Here is an 18,600-nt window from a genome sequence, read left to right as displayed (position 1 = left end):
TCCCCTCTTTCTGACGCTCGAAGTCGCCGAGTACCACCATGGACTCGCCGAGTAGGAGCCTACTCGCCGAGTCCACAATGGGACTCACCGAGTTCATCAAACAGGTTGGCAAAAAATCGATTTTGCAGCTTGAACCAACACATAAGGCATCAATACAATAGAAGCCAATCAAGGCTCTGATACCACTGATAGGTTTTTGCTCATAAGAACATCCTATGTGCTCATACAAACCCTAATGCTTGATCTAGGTTTCTCTATTGTACATGCAATTCATCCACGACTATAAACCCTAGATCTAGTATATGCTAATCAATATAACATATAAATTAGGGTTTAGATCATACCTTGATTGTTATGTAGCAATAACAATCTCAAATCCTCCTTGTAATGACTTTAGATAGCTTAGAGTCACAAATGTCACTCCTCTAATGGTTCACAAACACCAAGAGCAAGAGGATGAAGAAGAGAAGAGAAGGAGGCTGCCCAACACGTGTGGAAACCCTAGACAAAAAGCTCACCACGTTTTTGGGGTATAAGGGTTGTTTAAATAGTGAGACTATTAGGGTTATCTAACAAGGAAACCCTAATTTGGATGCTTAAGCCCTAAGCAACCCATAGACTCCTTCCTTAAAGGCCTAGGACGATTTCTAATGGGTTTTCCCGTAGAATTCATCCAACCTTATAATATAAGGCAATCCATAGCCCAATTACAATTATCTTATAATTACAATTCTAGTCCCTTAAGTTTAATTAATCTCTTTTAGCCACAAACTTAATTCTTATTAATTCTTAACTAATATTAATTAAACAATATGATTTCTCCTTTAATATATTATATTCATAATATATTAATAAATCATATTTAATCCTTTCTCTCCATAATTCATCCTATCAAGTTGCTTTGGTGAAGGCAACCCAAAAGGACCATGCACCATCGGGTCAAGTACACACCAAAATAGTTATGGACTTAGACACTAATTCAACAGATTCTAGGTTGGGAGATCAGGGCAGCCGCACTTGTGGGAAGTGCAGGAAGGGTCACACCGGAGTTTGTAGGTCCGGTGGTGCGTGCCGCAAGTGAGGGAGAGAGGAGCATTATGTGAGGGATTGCCGTCAGGCAGCCCCGGTTCGGGATATGAGGATTTGTTATCAGTGCCATCAGGTTGGTCACATGAGGGCCAACTGTCCACAGCTTACTGTAGGACCGGTGTAGGCTCCAACACCGACCACTTTGAGGATTACGGGTGGAGGTCAGGGTGGAGTAGAGCCCCCGAGGGCTCAGGGACGTGCTTTTCAGCTTATAGCAGAGGAGGTCAGGGCAGAGCCGGACGCAGCTGCGGGTATGTTTCCTTCTTGATATCTTGTTATCTTGTGGTTATTATAGATTATGGTATATCCGCTAGTCTCGTTTGCATGATGCATGGTATTGTGTTCTTGCGTTCTTTTGTCGGTTATCATATGATCGAGGGTTTTGGTATTGAGAGTGTTAGTAACTAGGAGTTGTAGGTGGCTAGCATCCAAGGGATTAATGGTCAGAATTTGGTTATATGGTCCTGTTGTCGGGTATAGCAAGTGTGTTTTGAGAAATGTTCAACGGGGAGTCAAACTACCTTAGAGTTCATAATGTGCGATGTCGGAATGTGATTTTGTGGAGGCTGCTCGTTTCAGAAACGGTTCGAGTATAAGAGAATTTTTTGAGTATGATTGTTTAAGTGATGTCGGTTGGGTCACCGGTGGTTGGTAAGTCAGTGCTCTAAGTAGAGAGAATTGGAAAATTCTCAGGGGGACCGACAACATGAGAGGTCAATTAGCTGTTTGGGTTTTAGCAGTGTTCAGTCAGCCGAGAGTGTGGGCTAGAATGAGTGAGTGACAGGCAAATGGGGCAGGATACAGACCAAGGTTTGCGGAAAAAGTGATTGGTTGTTGTGAGGCCTAGATTAGGCCGGGATTTGAGTAAATGGAATGGAGTTAGAGTTCGAAACCCCTAGAGGGCTAGAACAGTATGTTCAGGGAGAGATTTCCAGGAGGGATAGTTCGGGATGATGTATGATAGTCTGAGCGGTCCGGGGATACTGATGGCCTGCGGGCGTACCAGTCAGACTGAAGGCTCGGGGAATGGTCCAGACAGGCTGAAGGCCCAGGAGGGCAGTCCAGATATGCTGAAGGTTCCGAGGGTGGTCCAGATAGGCTGAAGGTATGGGGAGGCAGTCCAGTCATGCTAAAGACTTTGTATGTATTAGTGGATCAAGTATGAGGAGATTGAGGAAATGCATCACCAGGGGGTGATAATTGTTATGGTCTGGCCCCAAGTATTGATCATGTTAGTGGAAAGCAGTGCATGGAACCGAGAGTCCTTGCGAGCAGATTTAGAGTAAATAGAAGTTTGAGGATAGCGGTTGCTCTACATTGAGTGAAGTGTAGCTTAGTGGCACGTGCCGGTGCGGTAAGGGTGGATGAGTGGATTTCCTGAAAAGGAAAGGCATGTAGCTCCGGAAGGAGCGTGGGTACTTCAAAAAGAGGAGGAAGTGGAATAAGTTGATAATTATCGGTGCTTCAGCTATTAGTAGTAAGTACTGGGATTGTACCAGTGGTATTGGAACACATCTAGGTTGGGTGTCTGTTGAGGTTGTAGAAGGATTTCCGGTAGTGTAGAACTAGAGGAGTTCGGAAGGGATGCAAGGAGGGAGCCTTGGATTTTCTGTATGATTGTGATTAGGAGGTGATGTATGTAGTCGTAATTCATCCCAGGGATGTCTGGAGGTATCGTCAGTGTGTCGGGTTTTCCACCCCAAGGATGTTAGAGTAGGTTCAGCATGTGTATGTGATTGCTGAGGAGAGCACATGGGAGTTGCTCAGGAGCTGAGGGATGTGTCATCCTGTCAGCGCGGAAAGAAAAGAGTTGGATTCGGAATGGAAGTGGGATGAGTCCCAGCGGTGAAATTCGATAAAAGTTATGCCTAGCGAGGTAAGGGATATCAATTGGTACCGGGTCAAGACCCGGTGGTTCAAGGTGATATCTAGCTTTGCAAGAGTCGAGTGATTGTTGTGATTTGGAGTGAGGAAAGTATCATTGGGTGATCATTGGTTAATAAGGGTTGTTATTAGAGAAAGAAGTCGGTGGCCGACTTGAATCAGTTGTCGTAACTCTGTGAGGGAAGAGTTGGTCTTTATAGAGGTTTGATAGCAGTGTTCGGAGGAACCTGGGTGGCTCGATACCAGGAGGTGCATTGCGGGAGTATTATCCGGAATTGTGTGCTGCAGCAGGCTTCGAGGACGAAGCCTAATTTAAGTGGGAGAGAATTGTAACACCCCAAGTTTAGAAACACAAGTTCATGGTTCTTAGTGTAAATAAGGAAGATCGACTCGGCGGGTCTATGGATAGACTCGGTGAGTCGAGTCGCGATTGGTCACGTGCTAAGTGACTGACTCGGTGAGTCGGCGGCTAGACTCGGCGAGTCAGCGCTGGAATGAGAAACCCTAATTCCTGGGGTTTGCACCCTATATAAGGAACCTTAAGTCCTACCCCAACCTCTTTAGCACTCCCTTTAACGTCCAAAAGCTTTCCCCATCGATTTTAAACCCTAAATTGAGAGTGAAAAGGATTTAAGTGTGTTTTGAAGCTTAGAGAAGAAGGATACTTGAAGCAAGAGTTGGTGGGATCATAGTGGAGCGAAGTGGATCTGATTTCCTTGCTTGTTGGCATCAGATTGAAGGTAAAAAGCTGTTGCCTTGACTTTGTTGTGCTTAGATTGTTCATGAATGAATTTTTAGGGCCAAATTGTCTTGTATGAGCCTCTTTTCGAGTATTGGGTACAGATCTGTGGTTGCTACTATAGATCTAGGCTGGTCCTGACTCATGAACCTGGAAAGTGATAGCTTTGGGGCTTGATTGAGAGTGTCCTTTCCTTAAACCTCCATTTTAGCTTGAGTAGAGATTGTTGAGCTTGTTGAGTCCAGATCTATGTATTGGAAGCAATGGATTGGCCTGTGATCGTCTGAATGAAGGTATTACGTATGGACTCGGTGAGTCTCGGAGATGACTCGGCGAGTCGGACTAGAGATTAGACATGAGTCACGTAGTGACTTGGCGAGTCACATGAGTGTACTCGACGAGTTGCATGAAGATAGGCAGGAACTCGACGAGTTGGAAGAACAACTCGACGAGTCTGTTGAAGATTGTCTTGGACCCGGCGAGTCTGTTCTTGGACTCGGTGAGTCTGGTCGTGAAGTCCTAACCTTTTCTGCTTGAGTTGTAAATCGGTGAGTCGAGGGATGACTCAGTGAGTTGAGCATGAAGGAACTCAGAGTAGGTTGGACTCGGCGAGTCTTGGGGCGACTCGGCAAGTTGAGTCGCGATATGGGAGTTTTCAGAGCATGGGGACTCGACGAGTCAGCGTGTTGACTCGGCGAGTAAAGTTAGTCAGGAAGTTTGACTTTGACTGAGGACTTTGACTTTGACCAAGAGTTGACCAGTTGACTTCCAAGGGTATTTTGGTAATTGTTGATATTTATTGAGTTCAGTAATTCGGTGTTGTCCGGTGGTGGAGTTCGTGTCGGAGGTTGGAGCAGCGTGATCTTATCTCTTCAGTCAGCAGTTGTGAGGTGAGTTATCCTCACTATATCGACAGGGTCTACGGCACCAAGGCCGGCCCTTTTATCGGATGGAAAATCCGGGAAGTTGACATTATGTTATTGCTTTGTTATGTGTTTGCATCCTGGTAGTTAGGAGGGTATATGTTAGAGACCTGGTTAGGGTTGGTATCCTGGTTATAGGATGATGCTATGCTAGTGACCGGTTAGGTCGGTATATTGGTAGGGATGTGCTATGTATGTGATCTGCTAGATTGGTTGATTAGTTGTAAATTGTTATATGATTATATGTTTATGTGCACATGGTTGTTTGACTGGGGTTGGGTTGAGGCGGGTCCTGCTTTGTGCTGTAGGCCAACATACCCAAGGCGGACCGGTTATCCCGAAGGCCCAGCGAGCGGTCCGGATAAGCTGTAGGCCCCACGAGGGTGGACCAGACGTTCCGAGGCTCGGAGAGTGGACCAGGCCGACTGAAGGTTCGATGCGAGCGGACCAGTCATACTATAGACTCAGAGGGTGGACCAGGTGGGTTGAAGGCCCGGTGCGGGCTGACCAACCACACTGCAGACTCGATGTATATGGCTAGACTCGGAGGGTGGACCAGGTGTACTGAAGTCCCGGTGCGGCGGACTAGTCACACAGTAGACCCGAAGTGCATGGTTGTTCTGTTCTGTGTTTATGATATGATATGTGTATGGTATTGTGGTTGGTATTTTGGGGGTAACTCACTAAGCTTTCTGGGAAATACTCTGATAATAAATGAATTGAAAACCTTTTTGTAATGAATTAATGAAAGTGGGTCGTTTTTGAAAAGTTTAAATTGGTTTGAATTTTAGAGTGTTACATAAATTCTTTATTTAAATCATACCTGAGAATCAGGGCGTTACAGGCAGCCACCACCTTATTACATTTTTACAAAGATACACAAACACACACACTCACGTAACATAACACACACATACACACATCGTCACATTGTGGTGGCAGGTGGCGGTAGATGGTGGCAGCCACTATGGCTGGCGGCCATGGTGGTCTCTTTTACATTTTCGGCCAACAAATCACGCACACGATATGCACCAGCTAGCAACAACAGCATACATGCACCCGGAGACGCATACACAACTCGATTTCAGAATATACTCCAGCCACGCACCTGGTGGCTTACCGTGGCGGTGACAGCAAGGTTGGCGACAACAACAACAAATAAAATGGGCAGCAGTAGCAGTTATCGGTGACAACCACCATGGTCGGTCACCATGGTGGTTCTCCATGATCCATGATCGACAGAGATCCCACCCTTCATATGCTTGTATGTCGTAGGCCACGAATAATGGTCGTTACCACCCTCTTGGCGGCGTTCAACGGACAGTAGCAACCTCCACGCAAGCATCCGACAGCAGGAGACAGCGGCTGCTATGTGACGAGTTCCAAAGTGCGTGGTGGCAGAAATGAGAAGAAGAAAGAAGGAGGATACGACAGTTCACCGCTTGATGGCAACGAAGCAGCAGCGACACAAGGTAGTGGCAGGAACAATGATCACAGCAACGGTTCTCCGATCCCTAACCGGTGCAGCTACCCTCGACAGCCCTCGATGGTCTCTCCCCGGCTACGCACAACAACTGGCAACATAGTGATGGTGGTGTTCCGATGGCAAAACGGTAGACGACGAGGCGACGGCTAAGAAGGAGGATGGAGATGGCGGCTGGTGCTTGGAGGCTTTGGGTTAGGGTTACCGGGTGGTAACGAGTTTATATACTGCCTCCATCAAACTCCTATCCATAATAACGCTTCTGGCCCCTCCTTATCTCTATTCTTTCAATGTAAGTCCCCAAAATTACCTATTTGGCCCCTGACTTCATAAAATCCTTCCAGAATGAGTCCAAAAGTTACCCATTACACCTTGCCTTCTAAAATCCTTACAAAATAAGTCCCAAACTTACACTTTACCCTCATAAATCAAAAGTATATCATTTGGCACCCGAAACCAACACCCCACTAATTATTATTTGATTTTTGACAATAACTATATATATATATATATATATATATATATATATATATATATATATATATAATAATAATAATAATAATAATAATAATAATAATAATAATAATAATAATAATAAAATTACTTCTCGGGGTTCTGGGTTTATCATTAATTATCCCATTTTAAATAGGATGTTACACGAAGGCATCAATATCAGCCCACTAGGTGATGTATCCTAGTATGTAGCATGTTGCTATGCTGTAATGATTTGTAGATCTGTATGATTATTTGTGTTGATATATGATTTATTTGTTGCACTTGTCGACATAACGTTGTATTGGTTAAGGCTTTACTGCTATGTGTGTAAGTCAATAGACTGAGGCATTCCAGTCCGATGACTGATTGGGCCGAGGAAATCCAATCCGATGACTGTGGGCTATGGTTAATCCAGTCCGATGTCTGTGGACCTGAGGGTAATCTAGTCTAATGACTGTGGACCCAACATGCATGTTTGTATATGTTCTGTTGTGTGGGGTATTTTGGGGAAACACACTAAGCTTTAGCTTATGGTTTAAATGTTATATTTTAGGGACTTCTGATGATCATCTGGGCAAGGCGTGATCTTACACATCGTTTGGTGATATGTTTTTGGAGATTTTGTGATATTTTGATTTTGGGACATTTATATTTGATACTTGGTTTTTACTTAGGTTTTGATCGGAAACAATAATTTTACCTTAATTGAAAAATAAAAAATTTATCGTGATTTTTGGGATGTTACAGAGACTCTATGTCAACAACTCGGGATGGTTAGCTTGAGGTCATGGACCAACAAACCCTGCATGCTGTGTAATTGTATTTATGATGTGTTGGGTATTTTGGGAAATTCACTAAGTTTGGGCTTATATTTGTGGATTCTCTGATTTTGGGATGTTTGTATTTGACACTTATGTTTGTGACTTGGGTTTTATGAAAACGATGGTTTTATTTAAATGAAAAATAAAAATTTTTATCATGATTTTTGGGATGTTACAAAGATAAACTACAAGGACCCTTTGTGCGAAAAGTCGAACTTAAGCTAAAGAACCCCAAATATCATTCCTTACTAATGTGATCAACATAATTACCAGCACCCAACACCACCTTTGCCTATTTCTTCTTTTCGTAAGTGACTTACATTTTTAGCACCTACTGCCACATCCAAGCGGCGGTTCTTGGTCGATTAAATAACATAAAATGTCTGATTTATGTGCCGATTATGGATCAAAGAAGCATATTTAATTTCAAAAACCTAAAATTAAATATGGAACCGAAGGAGTTCATGGGTTTGCAACAAACAAGGCAACATCTATCATGTAACCAAATACTGATTCTAGTAGGTGGTCAAACCCAAATTAATACACGGTAAAACGAAAACCGACAAACTGGGAACACTTGGAACGAGGACCTTTTGCAATATCTAGAGAACAATATAACCTCCTAATTGTGATTCTTGTGATTCTGATTCAGGTTTTTAATGATTTACGTCTATTAATTTTGAATCCTTTTCTTTGTTATGGTTGTAAGTTATGCATAAATGTTTATACAATTTGAATTTTGTGATATGCAGCAACAACAAGAATCATTTGGGTTGCCAGAAAATGAGTTTGGGTTTAACGGGTATGATTTGGATGACGTTGTAACAGAGGTGGTGGTGGTTCACATCGGTTTAATTTGATCTTAGTGTTTGCGAGGGTGGTGCCACCAGGTGTGGTGTTGGTGATGATGATGGTGGTTGGAGATGATGTTTACCGGTGATGCAGGTGATAATGGTGGTGTTAATGGTAATTGGCGGTGGTCGTGGTGGTGGTGTTGGGGGAAGCAATGGTAGAAGAGCATTTTGGTCTTTTTAAAATGTTTAACAGCCTCTCCGTTAGGGCTGTTGGCGGGGAGGATCACCAATGTTATCAAAACCTTTATAAGGACTAGTGGTGTTATTTTTCAAAAATAGAACCAAAAGTGTTTTAACCAGTATACTACAGGACCAAAGCTGTAATTTACTCTAAAAACAATAATTTGTTGGTAAGAGGAAATAAAATAATTTGGTGAGGACAGTCCAATAAGACCGACCGAGTCATGTGGAGTGGTGGGTGTGATCTATGTTTTTGACCAATCAGGTCGCTTTCTTTGCTCCATCCAAATTTTTTAGTTTCAAGTTCGAACACATCACGTTCGCTTACCAATCTACAACCACTGTCTTCTCATAAACTTCAGCCAACAAAAGATTTGAATCGGATCCTTGAAGCAGAGCTTCAATGGCGTCTTCTTCAACTACATCTATTCACAAAAACTTTAAATACGATGTATTTTTAAGTTTTAGAGGCGAAGACACTCGTAAAAACTTCGTTGATCATCTTTATCGAGCTCTTTGGCAGAAAAGCATTTATACTTACAAGGATGACGAGGAAATCAATAAGGGGAGACTGATCAGTGATGAACTGATCGGATCCATCAAAGATTCAAGATTCTATATCATAGTTTTCTCTAAGAACTATGCGTCTTCGAGCTGGTGTTTGAATGAACTTGTCCAGATAATGGAGTGCCAGAAAATGACTGAACACACTGCTTACCCCCTATTCTATGACGTGGAACCAACCGAAGTCCGCAAGCAAATTGGGGCAGTTGGAGAAGCTTTTGTTAAACATGAAAATGAGGAAGATGTTGAGAAATGGAAGGAGGCACTTAAAGAAGCAGCGGCTCTAGCTGGGTGGGAATTGAAGAACACTTCTGATGGGTAATTCCTTAATCATATTTTAAATCTTTTCATTGTTCTTTCATCTGACCCGACTTGATTCTGGATCCGGATGGTTCGATATCTGAAAAACCCGAACTAAATCAGTGGGTTTTGTCCAAACTTTTCTGTAGGTAACCTCCCAAAGTTTACGATTAGAAAATTCGTAGTGTTTTTCATTGTAACGCTGTGTTCCAATATCAATATTTTTCGTAATTTGACTAAAGAGGTCCTGAAAGATTTCTATTTATCATAATTCAGTCCTAAGCAAAAATAGGAGTTATTTAAAATGGTATCTCTTGAATATTCTACCCAGGGCATCTCTTAGATTTCTATTTTTCATAGCTGTGTTATTATTTCATATAGCAATGTTGTTCATCTGATGTTGGTTTTTGAACAAGCTAACTCAATCTTCTTTAATAAATAGGCATGAAGCAAAATTCATTGAAAAAATCGTTGAAGACATTTCAAATAAATTACCATCCATCAATCTCAGCGTTGATGATGAATTAGTAGGCATGGATACCCGGGTAAAGGAGGTTCTTTCATATCTAGAAACTGATATTGATGAAGTTAGAATGATTGGAATCAAAGGGATGGGAGGTAGTGGGAAGACAACTTTGGCTAGAGCTGTGTTTGACCATATATCCTTTCGATTCGATGGTAAAAGTTTCATTGAGAATGTCAGAGAAGTTTCCAAGGCCTCTTCATTTGGTTTGACAGATTTGCAAAAGAAAATCCTTACTGATGTCTTGAATAAAGACCGAAATATCAACATAAGTGGTGTTGGTAATGGGAAAAACTCGATGAAGAAGATGATGCATGGTAAGAAGGTTCTTCTTGTTCTAGATGATGTGGATCATATAGACCTAGTTGAAGCATTAGCTGGGGATCTTAATTGGTTTGAGCCAGGAAGTAGAATTATCATTACAAGAAGAGACGAGCATGTGATAGCACGTAGGGCGAATTGGCTTCTTAATGTCAATTTGTTATCGGAGGAGGAAGCAATTTTGCTCTTCAGTAAGCATGCATTTCGGAGAGAGAGTCCAAAGCAAGGGTATGAAGAACTATCGAAAAAAGTTGTACTTTATGCTGATTGTCTTCCCTTAACGATTAGAGTTTTAGGTTCGTTTTTATGTGATAAAGATGAAAGGGAATGGATATCTACACTAGAAAGACTAAAAGAAATTCCGTTAAAGGAAACTCTTCAACAACTGGAATTAAGTTATGATGCTCTAGAGGAAGATTACAAGGAAAATTTCCTAACTGTGGCATGCTTACTAAAAGGGTGGACCAGAGACTTGGCAATTGAAGCACTTGAAAGTTGTGGATTTCATAGAATTGGTTTAAAAGTTCTTGAGCAAAGATCTCTTGTAAGTTATACTGGTTGTAAGTTGGTGGATATGCATGACCATATTGAAGAGATGGGTAGGAATATTGTTCATCGGGAGCACCCAGATGAACCTGAGAAGCATAGCCGATTGTGGATTGATGAGGAAATTCAAAATATATTTGCTAATGACTTGGTAAGGTCAAATTTATTTGTGAATTTTATAAAACTACTAGCAATTGTTGATTGCTTTTTGCATTACAGCGTACTAAAAAAACAAGATATATATACGGTTCCACTTGGGGGAAGTCAGTTTGGAAAATTTAAATATTGTTATGAAAGGTCTTAGAAAAATGGTTGAACTAAGATTTCTTGACATGTATGCGGAGAATGATTTTCTGGAAGAAACGGAATATGATTATGTCAGCCAATACTTTCCAAATGCTTTACGATATCTATGTTGGTGCAACTACCCTTTTCGGTCTTTACCCAACACCTTTCAAGGAAATAATCTTGTTGCTCTTAAGATGTCTTGGAGCAAAATCCTATGACTTTGGGAAGGGGGAGAAAAAAAGGTATAATTATGGCTTCTTTAATGTTTAATTTATATCAATATTCATCTTGTTTTTATTTTATAAATTCATTTGTGTTAGGTTCTTAAGAAGCTCAAATTCCTTGACCTCAGTTGTTCCATGGTCACGACCCTTGACCTTGAGCTTATTCCAAATATCGAGTCATTGTCTCTTGGAGAATGTCGAGGCTTGGTACTAATTGACATGCTTAATCAATGTTTAAACCTCATTAGTGTCGACTTCAGTCATTCACAGTTGAAGACCGTTGACCTTCGCTCAGCTATAAAGCTCGAGCTGTTAAAACTTGAAGGCTGCTGTGATTTGGTAGAACTTCATTTGCCAAATGGATGTCAGAAACTTAAACAACTCTATTGCACAGAGTCAAAGTTAATGGCCATTGACCTTCAGCTGGCTCCGAATCTTGAGACATTGATTCTTAAAAAACACAGAGATTTAGTAACACTTCACATAGCCAACAATTGTCAAAAGCTCATATCACTCGACGTTAGTTATTCAAAGTTGAAAACCCTTGAGCTTGGGCTGACTCCAAATCTCAAGAGCTTAAATCTTGAAGGCTGTTGTGATTTAGTACAACTTCATTTGACAAATGGTTGTCAAAAACTCAAAAAACTCAACTGTACAAAGTCAAAGTTGATGGTCCTTGACCTTCAGTTGGCTCGGAATCTAGAGATGCTGATGCTTGAAAAAAACAAAGGTTTGGCAACACTTCACATACCCAATAATTGTAGAAAGCTTATATCCCTTGACATTAGTTATTCAAAGTTGAAAACCCTTGAGCTTAGGCTGACACCAAATCTCAAGAGCTTAAATCTTGAAGGCTGCTGTGATTTGGTAGAACTTCATTTGCCGAAGGGATGTCAAAAACTCAAACAACTCCACTGCACAGAGTCAAAGTTAATGGCCCTTGACCTTCGACAGGCTCCAAATCTTGAGATGCTGATTCTTAGAAAAAACAGAGATTTGGTAACACTTTACATAGCCAAGAACTGCCAAAAGCTCATATCCCTCGACGTTAGTTATTCAAAGTTGAAAACCGTTGAGCTTGGGCTGACTCCAAATCTCAAGAGCATAAATCTTGAAGGATGCTTTGATTTGGTAGAACTTCATTTGCCAAATGGATGTCAAAAACTTAAAGAACTCCATTGCACAGAGTCAAAGTTGATGGCCCTTGACCTTCAGTTGTCTCCGAATCTTGAGACGTTGATTCTTGAAAAAAATAGAGATTTGGTAACACTTCAAATAGCCAAAAACTGTCAAAAGCTCATATCCCTAGACATTACTTATTCAAAGTTGAAAAACCTTGACCTTGGGCTGACTCCAAATCTAAAGATCTTAAATCTTGAAGGCTGCTGTGATTTGGAAGAACTTCATTTGCCAAATGCATGTCAAAAACTCAAACAACTCCACTGCACGGAGTCAAAGTTGATGGCTCTAGACCTTCAGCTGGCTCCGAATCTGGAGACGTTGATTCTTAAAAAAAACAGAGATTTGGTCACACTTCACATAGCCAAGAACTGTCAAAAGCTTATATCCATCGATGTTAGTTATTCAAAGTTGAAAACCCTTGAGCTTGGCCTAACCCCAAATCTCAAGAACTTAAATCTTGAAGGCTGCTGTTATTTGGTAGAGCTTCATTTGCCAAATGGATGTCAAAAACTCAAAAAACTCCAATGCACAGAGTCAAAGTTGATGGCCCTTGACCTTCAGTTGGCACCGAATCTTGAGACGTTGATTCTTAAAAAAAACAGAGATTTGGTAACACTTCAAATAGCCAAGGAGTGTCAAAAGCTCATATCCCTTGACGTTAGTTATTCAATGTTGAAAACCCTTGAGCTTGGGCTAGCACCAAATCTCAGGAGCTTAAATCTTGAATGCTGTTGTGATTTGGTAGAACTTCATTTGCCAAATGAATGTCAAAAACTCAAAGAACTCATCTGCACAGAATCAAAGTTGATGGCTCTTGACCTTCAGTTGGCTCCAAAACTTAAGACGATGATTCTTAAAAAAAACAGAGATTTGTTAATACTTCACATAGCAAAGAATTGTCAAAAGCTCAAATCTCTCGATGTTAGTTATTCAAAGTTGAAAACCCTTGAGCTTGGGCTGACTCCAAATCTCAAGAGCTTATGTCTTGAAGGGTGTTGCAATTTGGTAGAACTTCATTTTCCAAATGAATGTCAAAAACTCAAAAAACTCAACTGCACAGAGTCAAAGTTGATGACCCTTGACCTTCAGCTGGCTCCAAATCTTGAGACGTTGATTCTTGAAAAAAACAGAGATTTGGTAACAGTTCACGTTGCCAAGAGCTGTGAAAAGCTCATATCTGTCGATGTTAGTTATTCAAAGTTGAAAACCCTTGAGCTTGGGTTAACTCCAAATCTCAAGAGCTTAAATCTTGAAGCATGCAATAATTTGGCACAACTTCAGGTTCCAAATGGTTGTCAGAAACTCAAACAACTCCACCTCACGGAGTCAAAGTTGATGGCCCTTGACCTTCAGCTGGCTCCAAATCTTAAGACGCTGATTCTTAAAAAGAATAGAGATTTGGTAATACTTCACTTAGCAAAGAATTGTCAAAAGCTTATATCCCTCGATGTTAGTTATTCAATGCTGAAAACCCTTGAGCTTGGGCTGACTCCAAATCTCAAGAGCTTAAATCTTGAAGGCTGTTGTGATTTGGTAGAACTTCATCTGCCAAATGAATGTCAAAAACTAAAAAAACTCCACTGCACAGAGTCAAATTTGATGGCCCTTGACCTTCAACTGGCTCCGAATCTTGAGACGCTGATTCTTGAAAAAAACAGAGATTTGGTAACACTTCACATAGCCAAGAACTGTCAAAATCTCAGTGACATTAGTGTCGCTTGGATCTTCAGGTGTATCAACACTTGACCAAATGTGTGCAGTTTCCTCGCCTATCTTCTATTTTAGATTTTCTTCAAAACTTTTCGAGTCAGGTAAGCCTTTTTCTTTAAGGATCACTATGAAGATGATTCATCAAATACTACATACCTTGAGGTGTAGCATTTTCCATTTCTTGGATCACAACACCTCCACCATTTTGTTTGATTTTCGTATCCAACAAATATACACCTGACTGCTTTCTTTTCAAGCTTGGTAGGTAAATGATTGGGCATAAATATATAGTAAATGCAGCCAAATACTCGAAAGTAACAAATAGTAGGTTTCATGTTTCATAGTGTCTCAAATGGTGAGATGAAACCTAACCTTGGTTGGGGAAGTTTATAGATCAAGTGGGCAACAATTTGCATTGCTCAACCCAAAATCTTCTTGGGATACTCTTTGCGTGTTGCATGCTTTGACAAATTTATGCAAGATGTGGATTCTTGCTCTCAACTACACCATTTTTTTTGTTGATGTGTGTTCGCACATTTGAATTAATAATGTAAACTGCTTTTCTAGCAGATAGTGTGTAACACCCCGTTTTCAAGTCAAACCCTAAAATATGATGACGTGTTGTAAGTATTATTTTATTATAATATATTAATATATTTAAGTTAAGTGGTTAGTGAAAAAGTGTGTAATTGGCATTATAATTTGTTTTGGAGGACTAAAGAGTACTTTCGGGGTTCGTAGTGGAAAGAGTATTTGAACATATGGCTATAGGATAATAAATCGGGCTCGTTTTGTAGTTTGTGGACTTATATCGTAAATATTTTGTAGAGAAGGGGCTATTTGGGTAAATTTGAAATTAATTTGAAAAGAGAAAGAAGGTCTGAATATGTCAAAATTAAGATCTCAGGGTTAACAGGGTAATTTTTTTGATTAGTATTACAAAGAATCTTGAAAGCTAAGGGGTGTTTGGTATAATGTGGGACTTATAAATTGGAAGAATTATGGAATGTAGAGGGCTGAATGGTAACTTAGGGATTTAAATCGAAAAGACTATGGATGGGAGGGGCTGAATGTGTCAAAATCATATGGAGTTGCATGGGATACGAGTTTAACTCGTCACCCTCCAAATGCTGCACATATAAGGGATAAACCCTAACCCTACTCTCAGATGAAGCAGGCACCACCACCTTGTGACTCCCCAGACGCCACCTCCCTTCTTCTCGTTCTTTTCCGATCCAAACAGGTCGCCATCTGCTGCCGGCAACACCGTGAGGGATAAGGACCACCGAGATCGGATTTTGAGCTCTGACCAACTTGTGTAGGTTGCGAACGATAGGAATAATGCAAGAAGCAGTGACTCTCAGTGTTGCTGTTCCAGCTTGCTGTTCTTCTCAATTCTTCTCCGGTTGCAACTAACGGACGTCCGCCGCTGCCATCCAGGGACTGTTTCATCGATTTCCCTCCGACTGCCAGGTGCCATCGTGAGGGTGGTTGTTTTTGGATACATTTCCGGCATGAAATTGTGTATGTTGACGTATTGTTGACAATGGACCATAAGAAAGTATCACCACCACCGTGAGGTGGTGGCTGTCATCACAATCAATCGCCGTCAGCCGTCGTTGTGCCGCTTGTGTGGCTGCTGCTGTCGCCAAACGCCACCAAGTGGGTGGCCGTGTTACTGTTCCGATTATAGGGTGTTGGTTTGAGTTATTTATGTGATGTAAGGTTGAGTTTTGTGCGGCGGGAAAACCAAGGAAGCCACCACCGCCACCGTGAGGTGGTGGCTACCACCATCTACCACCGTCGTCCACTACAAGGGTGGTTGTGTGTGTGTGTGTGTTTATGTTAGTGTGTTTGTTTATTTTTGGATTAAAGCATTGCAATTGTAGTTAGCAAAAAATGAATAATGAAAAGAAACTCAAAACCACCACCGTAAGGTGGTATCCGCCGCCGTGAGCCGCTGTTGACCACCACTACCCGAGGTGGTAGTGGGTGGTGCCCGACTAGTAAAACCCTAATTGACCTAATGAAACCCCAATGGGCTTAGAGATTTAGTTTTGGACCTATTGGACTATGATTGGGTGGGAAACCTTAATTAGGGTTTAGAAAACCCTAATTCTAGATATATAGGCCTTGGCCTTATTGGGACCCACATTTGGCCCATTGGAATGGAATTGTGAATTACACCCAATCACACCATATGATTTATCTAGTAGAGTGATGGACTTAATAGATTAACTCCTTAATAGGTTAAGTAAGAAACACTTAACCCTAATTGTCATTTTATGTGAAACCCTAATTTCACTTGGGCCTTGAGTTGGGCCTTTTTATTGGGTTTTAGTAATTGGGCCAATAATAGGCTATCCAAGAATGATCATATGGACTAGAATACTTAGATGGGCTTTAGGGTAAGGCCTATATGAGGGTTTGGGCCTAATTTGGAAAATTAGGCCATAAATGGGCCATAGTTTAGGCCTTGATGGTAATATGATGTTAGGCCATTAGAATGCCAAATGTTTGGATTGGACTAAATGGCCAGCCCTTAAGGGAAGACCATGTAGAGGTTTGGGCCTAATTTGGAAAATTGGGCCATATGTTAGGCTTTGACATATAGTTGACTTTTGGGCCATTAGATTGGGCCTTAGGCTTGAATCAAGCTAAGATATGAGTAAAGAAGTCTTTTATCCCAAGCATGGACTTATGGGTATATTTGATGGAACCCAATTATTAATTGCGTGTTATTTTGATGTTGACAGATTTGGGAATCTATCATCCAGCAGCTAGCGTTTTGTCAGCAGGACTTCAACACTCTGAGGTGAGTTTTCCTCCAGTAGGATCAAGTCGAAGGCACCAATGTCGACCCGTTTATGTATGTTAGTATGTGTCGGGCTTAGGCCTGATGTCGGGTTAGCCCGATACAGCTTATATATTTCGGACATCAGTCCGGTGCCTAGGCGGTCCCGAGAAGAGTATATGTATGCTTGATGTCTTTGTGATTCATGCATTTTATGTGTTATGTATTCCGGGGCAAGCCCGATGCCGGGGAAGCCAGATGCAGAAATAACTTATATGTTACGTGTGCCAGACTTCGGTCTGATGTCGGGGCAAGCCCAATAAAGTTTGTTATATTTCTATGTTGTATGCTTATTTATTATGTGCTTGTTGCTATGATATGTATTCCGAACTTTGGTCCAATGTCTGGCGGGGCCCAATGTCGGACTTCGGTCCGATGCCGGGCGGGGTCCAATGTAGTGGGCAAGGCCCAGTATATGTTGTTATGTCTTTATGTTATTTGCATTATTGATGTGTTTATATGTATATTGGATTTCGGTCTGATGCCGGGCGGGGCCCGATGTAGCGGGCAAGGCCCAGTGTATGGTATTTGGTAGTATAGAGAGACTCGCTAAGCTTCGTGCTTACAATTTTCAGTTTTTGTTTCAGGTACCTCGGTTTTCAAAAGAAGAGTTTGGGAAGATTGCATTGCACACACCATTTGTTCAGCTTGGGATTTTTATACTCTGATATATTTGACAGATGTTATGATATTCTTGAGATACATGATTTATTATTTTTTATATGTTGAAAGATAACTATGGTTTTATTAATGATTTAAAACGAAATTTTTAGACTGTATTTTTGGGCAGAGCCTTGGTTTGAGAGATTCAGGCACACACTTTCGGGTGTGTCTGAACTCAAACTAAGGAATTGGTATAGAATTTTTCCAAAGGAAAAATCAATTTTTGTAAGAAGGATTTTGAGGAAAGAAAACAGTTTCATAAAAAGTGAAAAGAAGTTTGAGAAAGAAAAGAACTTTGAAAACAAAAAAAAAGTTTGGTGCATGCAATCAACCGAGCTCAGGTAAGTACTCCTAAATTACCCATATAAATTTATGTTATGATATGATTATCAGCTTTATGAGAACTACATGCTAGATTAGGACTAAGGATCTAGGGAGGATGCCTTATGTGCATGTTATATGTGTATCGGCTTTATGAGAACTGCATGCTAATACGGATTAGTTAGTGTGATAGCCTGATTAGTATATGTTTGATTATGTGTACTCAATGCTCGAATGCTACTTGCTTTGTTCTTATAGAAGTTCTAGTTATATTTTGCTAACTAGTAAACGAATATGTTAAGTTACATATTGCGAGGACTAAATAATTTCAGAAGGTTAGGTTTAGCCTTATTTCACAGCTCTCGTTTGAGTCTAACTGTTGTAGGGTAGATCCTCTCATTTGAAGAATTATCTAGTCTTAGTGATATGTAATGGTATTTGCAAGCTAGTTAGGGGGATAGCAGGGACTTATTATGCAGCTGATGGCGGAGAGTAGGATGGTGATTACCCTAGGGAAAGCCGAGGATGAGAGTAGTGTTGGGAGCAGTAGTAGTAGTAAGGGACTTGGTGGAGTTGAGGCAATCCTTGAGGAAAGTATGGGTAGATGTGGAAGATAGTATGGGCTTGTACTACTAA

At 41.0% G+C, this 18,600-nt stretch overlaps 1 protein-coding gene across 6 annotated transcripts; it reads left to right on the top strand.

Annotated features, from left to right (window-relative positions):
• Positions 1–8,670: 8,670 nt before the first annotated feature.
• On the top strand, positions 8,671–17,757 carry LOC122194387 (TMV resistance protein N). Of its 6 annotated transcripts, none has more exons than XM_023914814.3 (4): positions 8,671–9,350; positions 9,775–10,873; positions 16,883–16,941; positions 17,568–17,757. In XM_023914814.3, the coding sequence occupies exons 1-4, from the start codon at positions 8,872–8,874 to the stop codon at positions 17,707–17,709; spliced, it is 1,779 nt and encodes a 592-aa protein (XP_023770582.2). In that variant the 5' UTR covers positions 8,671–8,871; the 3' UTR covers positions 17,710–17,757. The 6 variants fall into 6 exon arrangements, 3 of the variants coding, with proteins under 3 accessions (XP_023770582.2, XP_052620673.1, XP_023770607.1); XR_008224826.1 differs by lacking the exon at positions 16,883–16,941 and adding an exon at positions 10,942–11,252 and having other exon boundaries at positions 8,673–9,350; XR_008224825.1 differs by having other exon boundaries at positions 8,673–9,350; positions 9,775–11,252; positions 17,568–17,642.
• The last annotated feature ends 843 nt before the right edge of the window (positions 17,758–18,600 follow it).

This window comes from Lactuca sativa, chromosome 6 (genome assembly GCF_002870075.4).
Source record: "Lactuca sativa cultivar Salinas chromosome 6, Lsat_Salinas_v11, whole genome shotgun sequence".
Taxonomy (NCBI): domain Eukaryota; kingdom Viridiplantae; phylum Streptophyta; class Magnoliopsida; order Asterales; family Asteraceae; genus Lactuca; species Lactuca sativa.
This window is presented reverse-complemented; position numbering and strand designations above follow the sequence as displayed.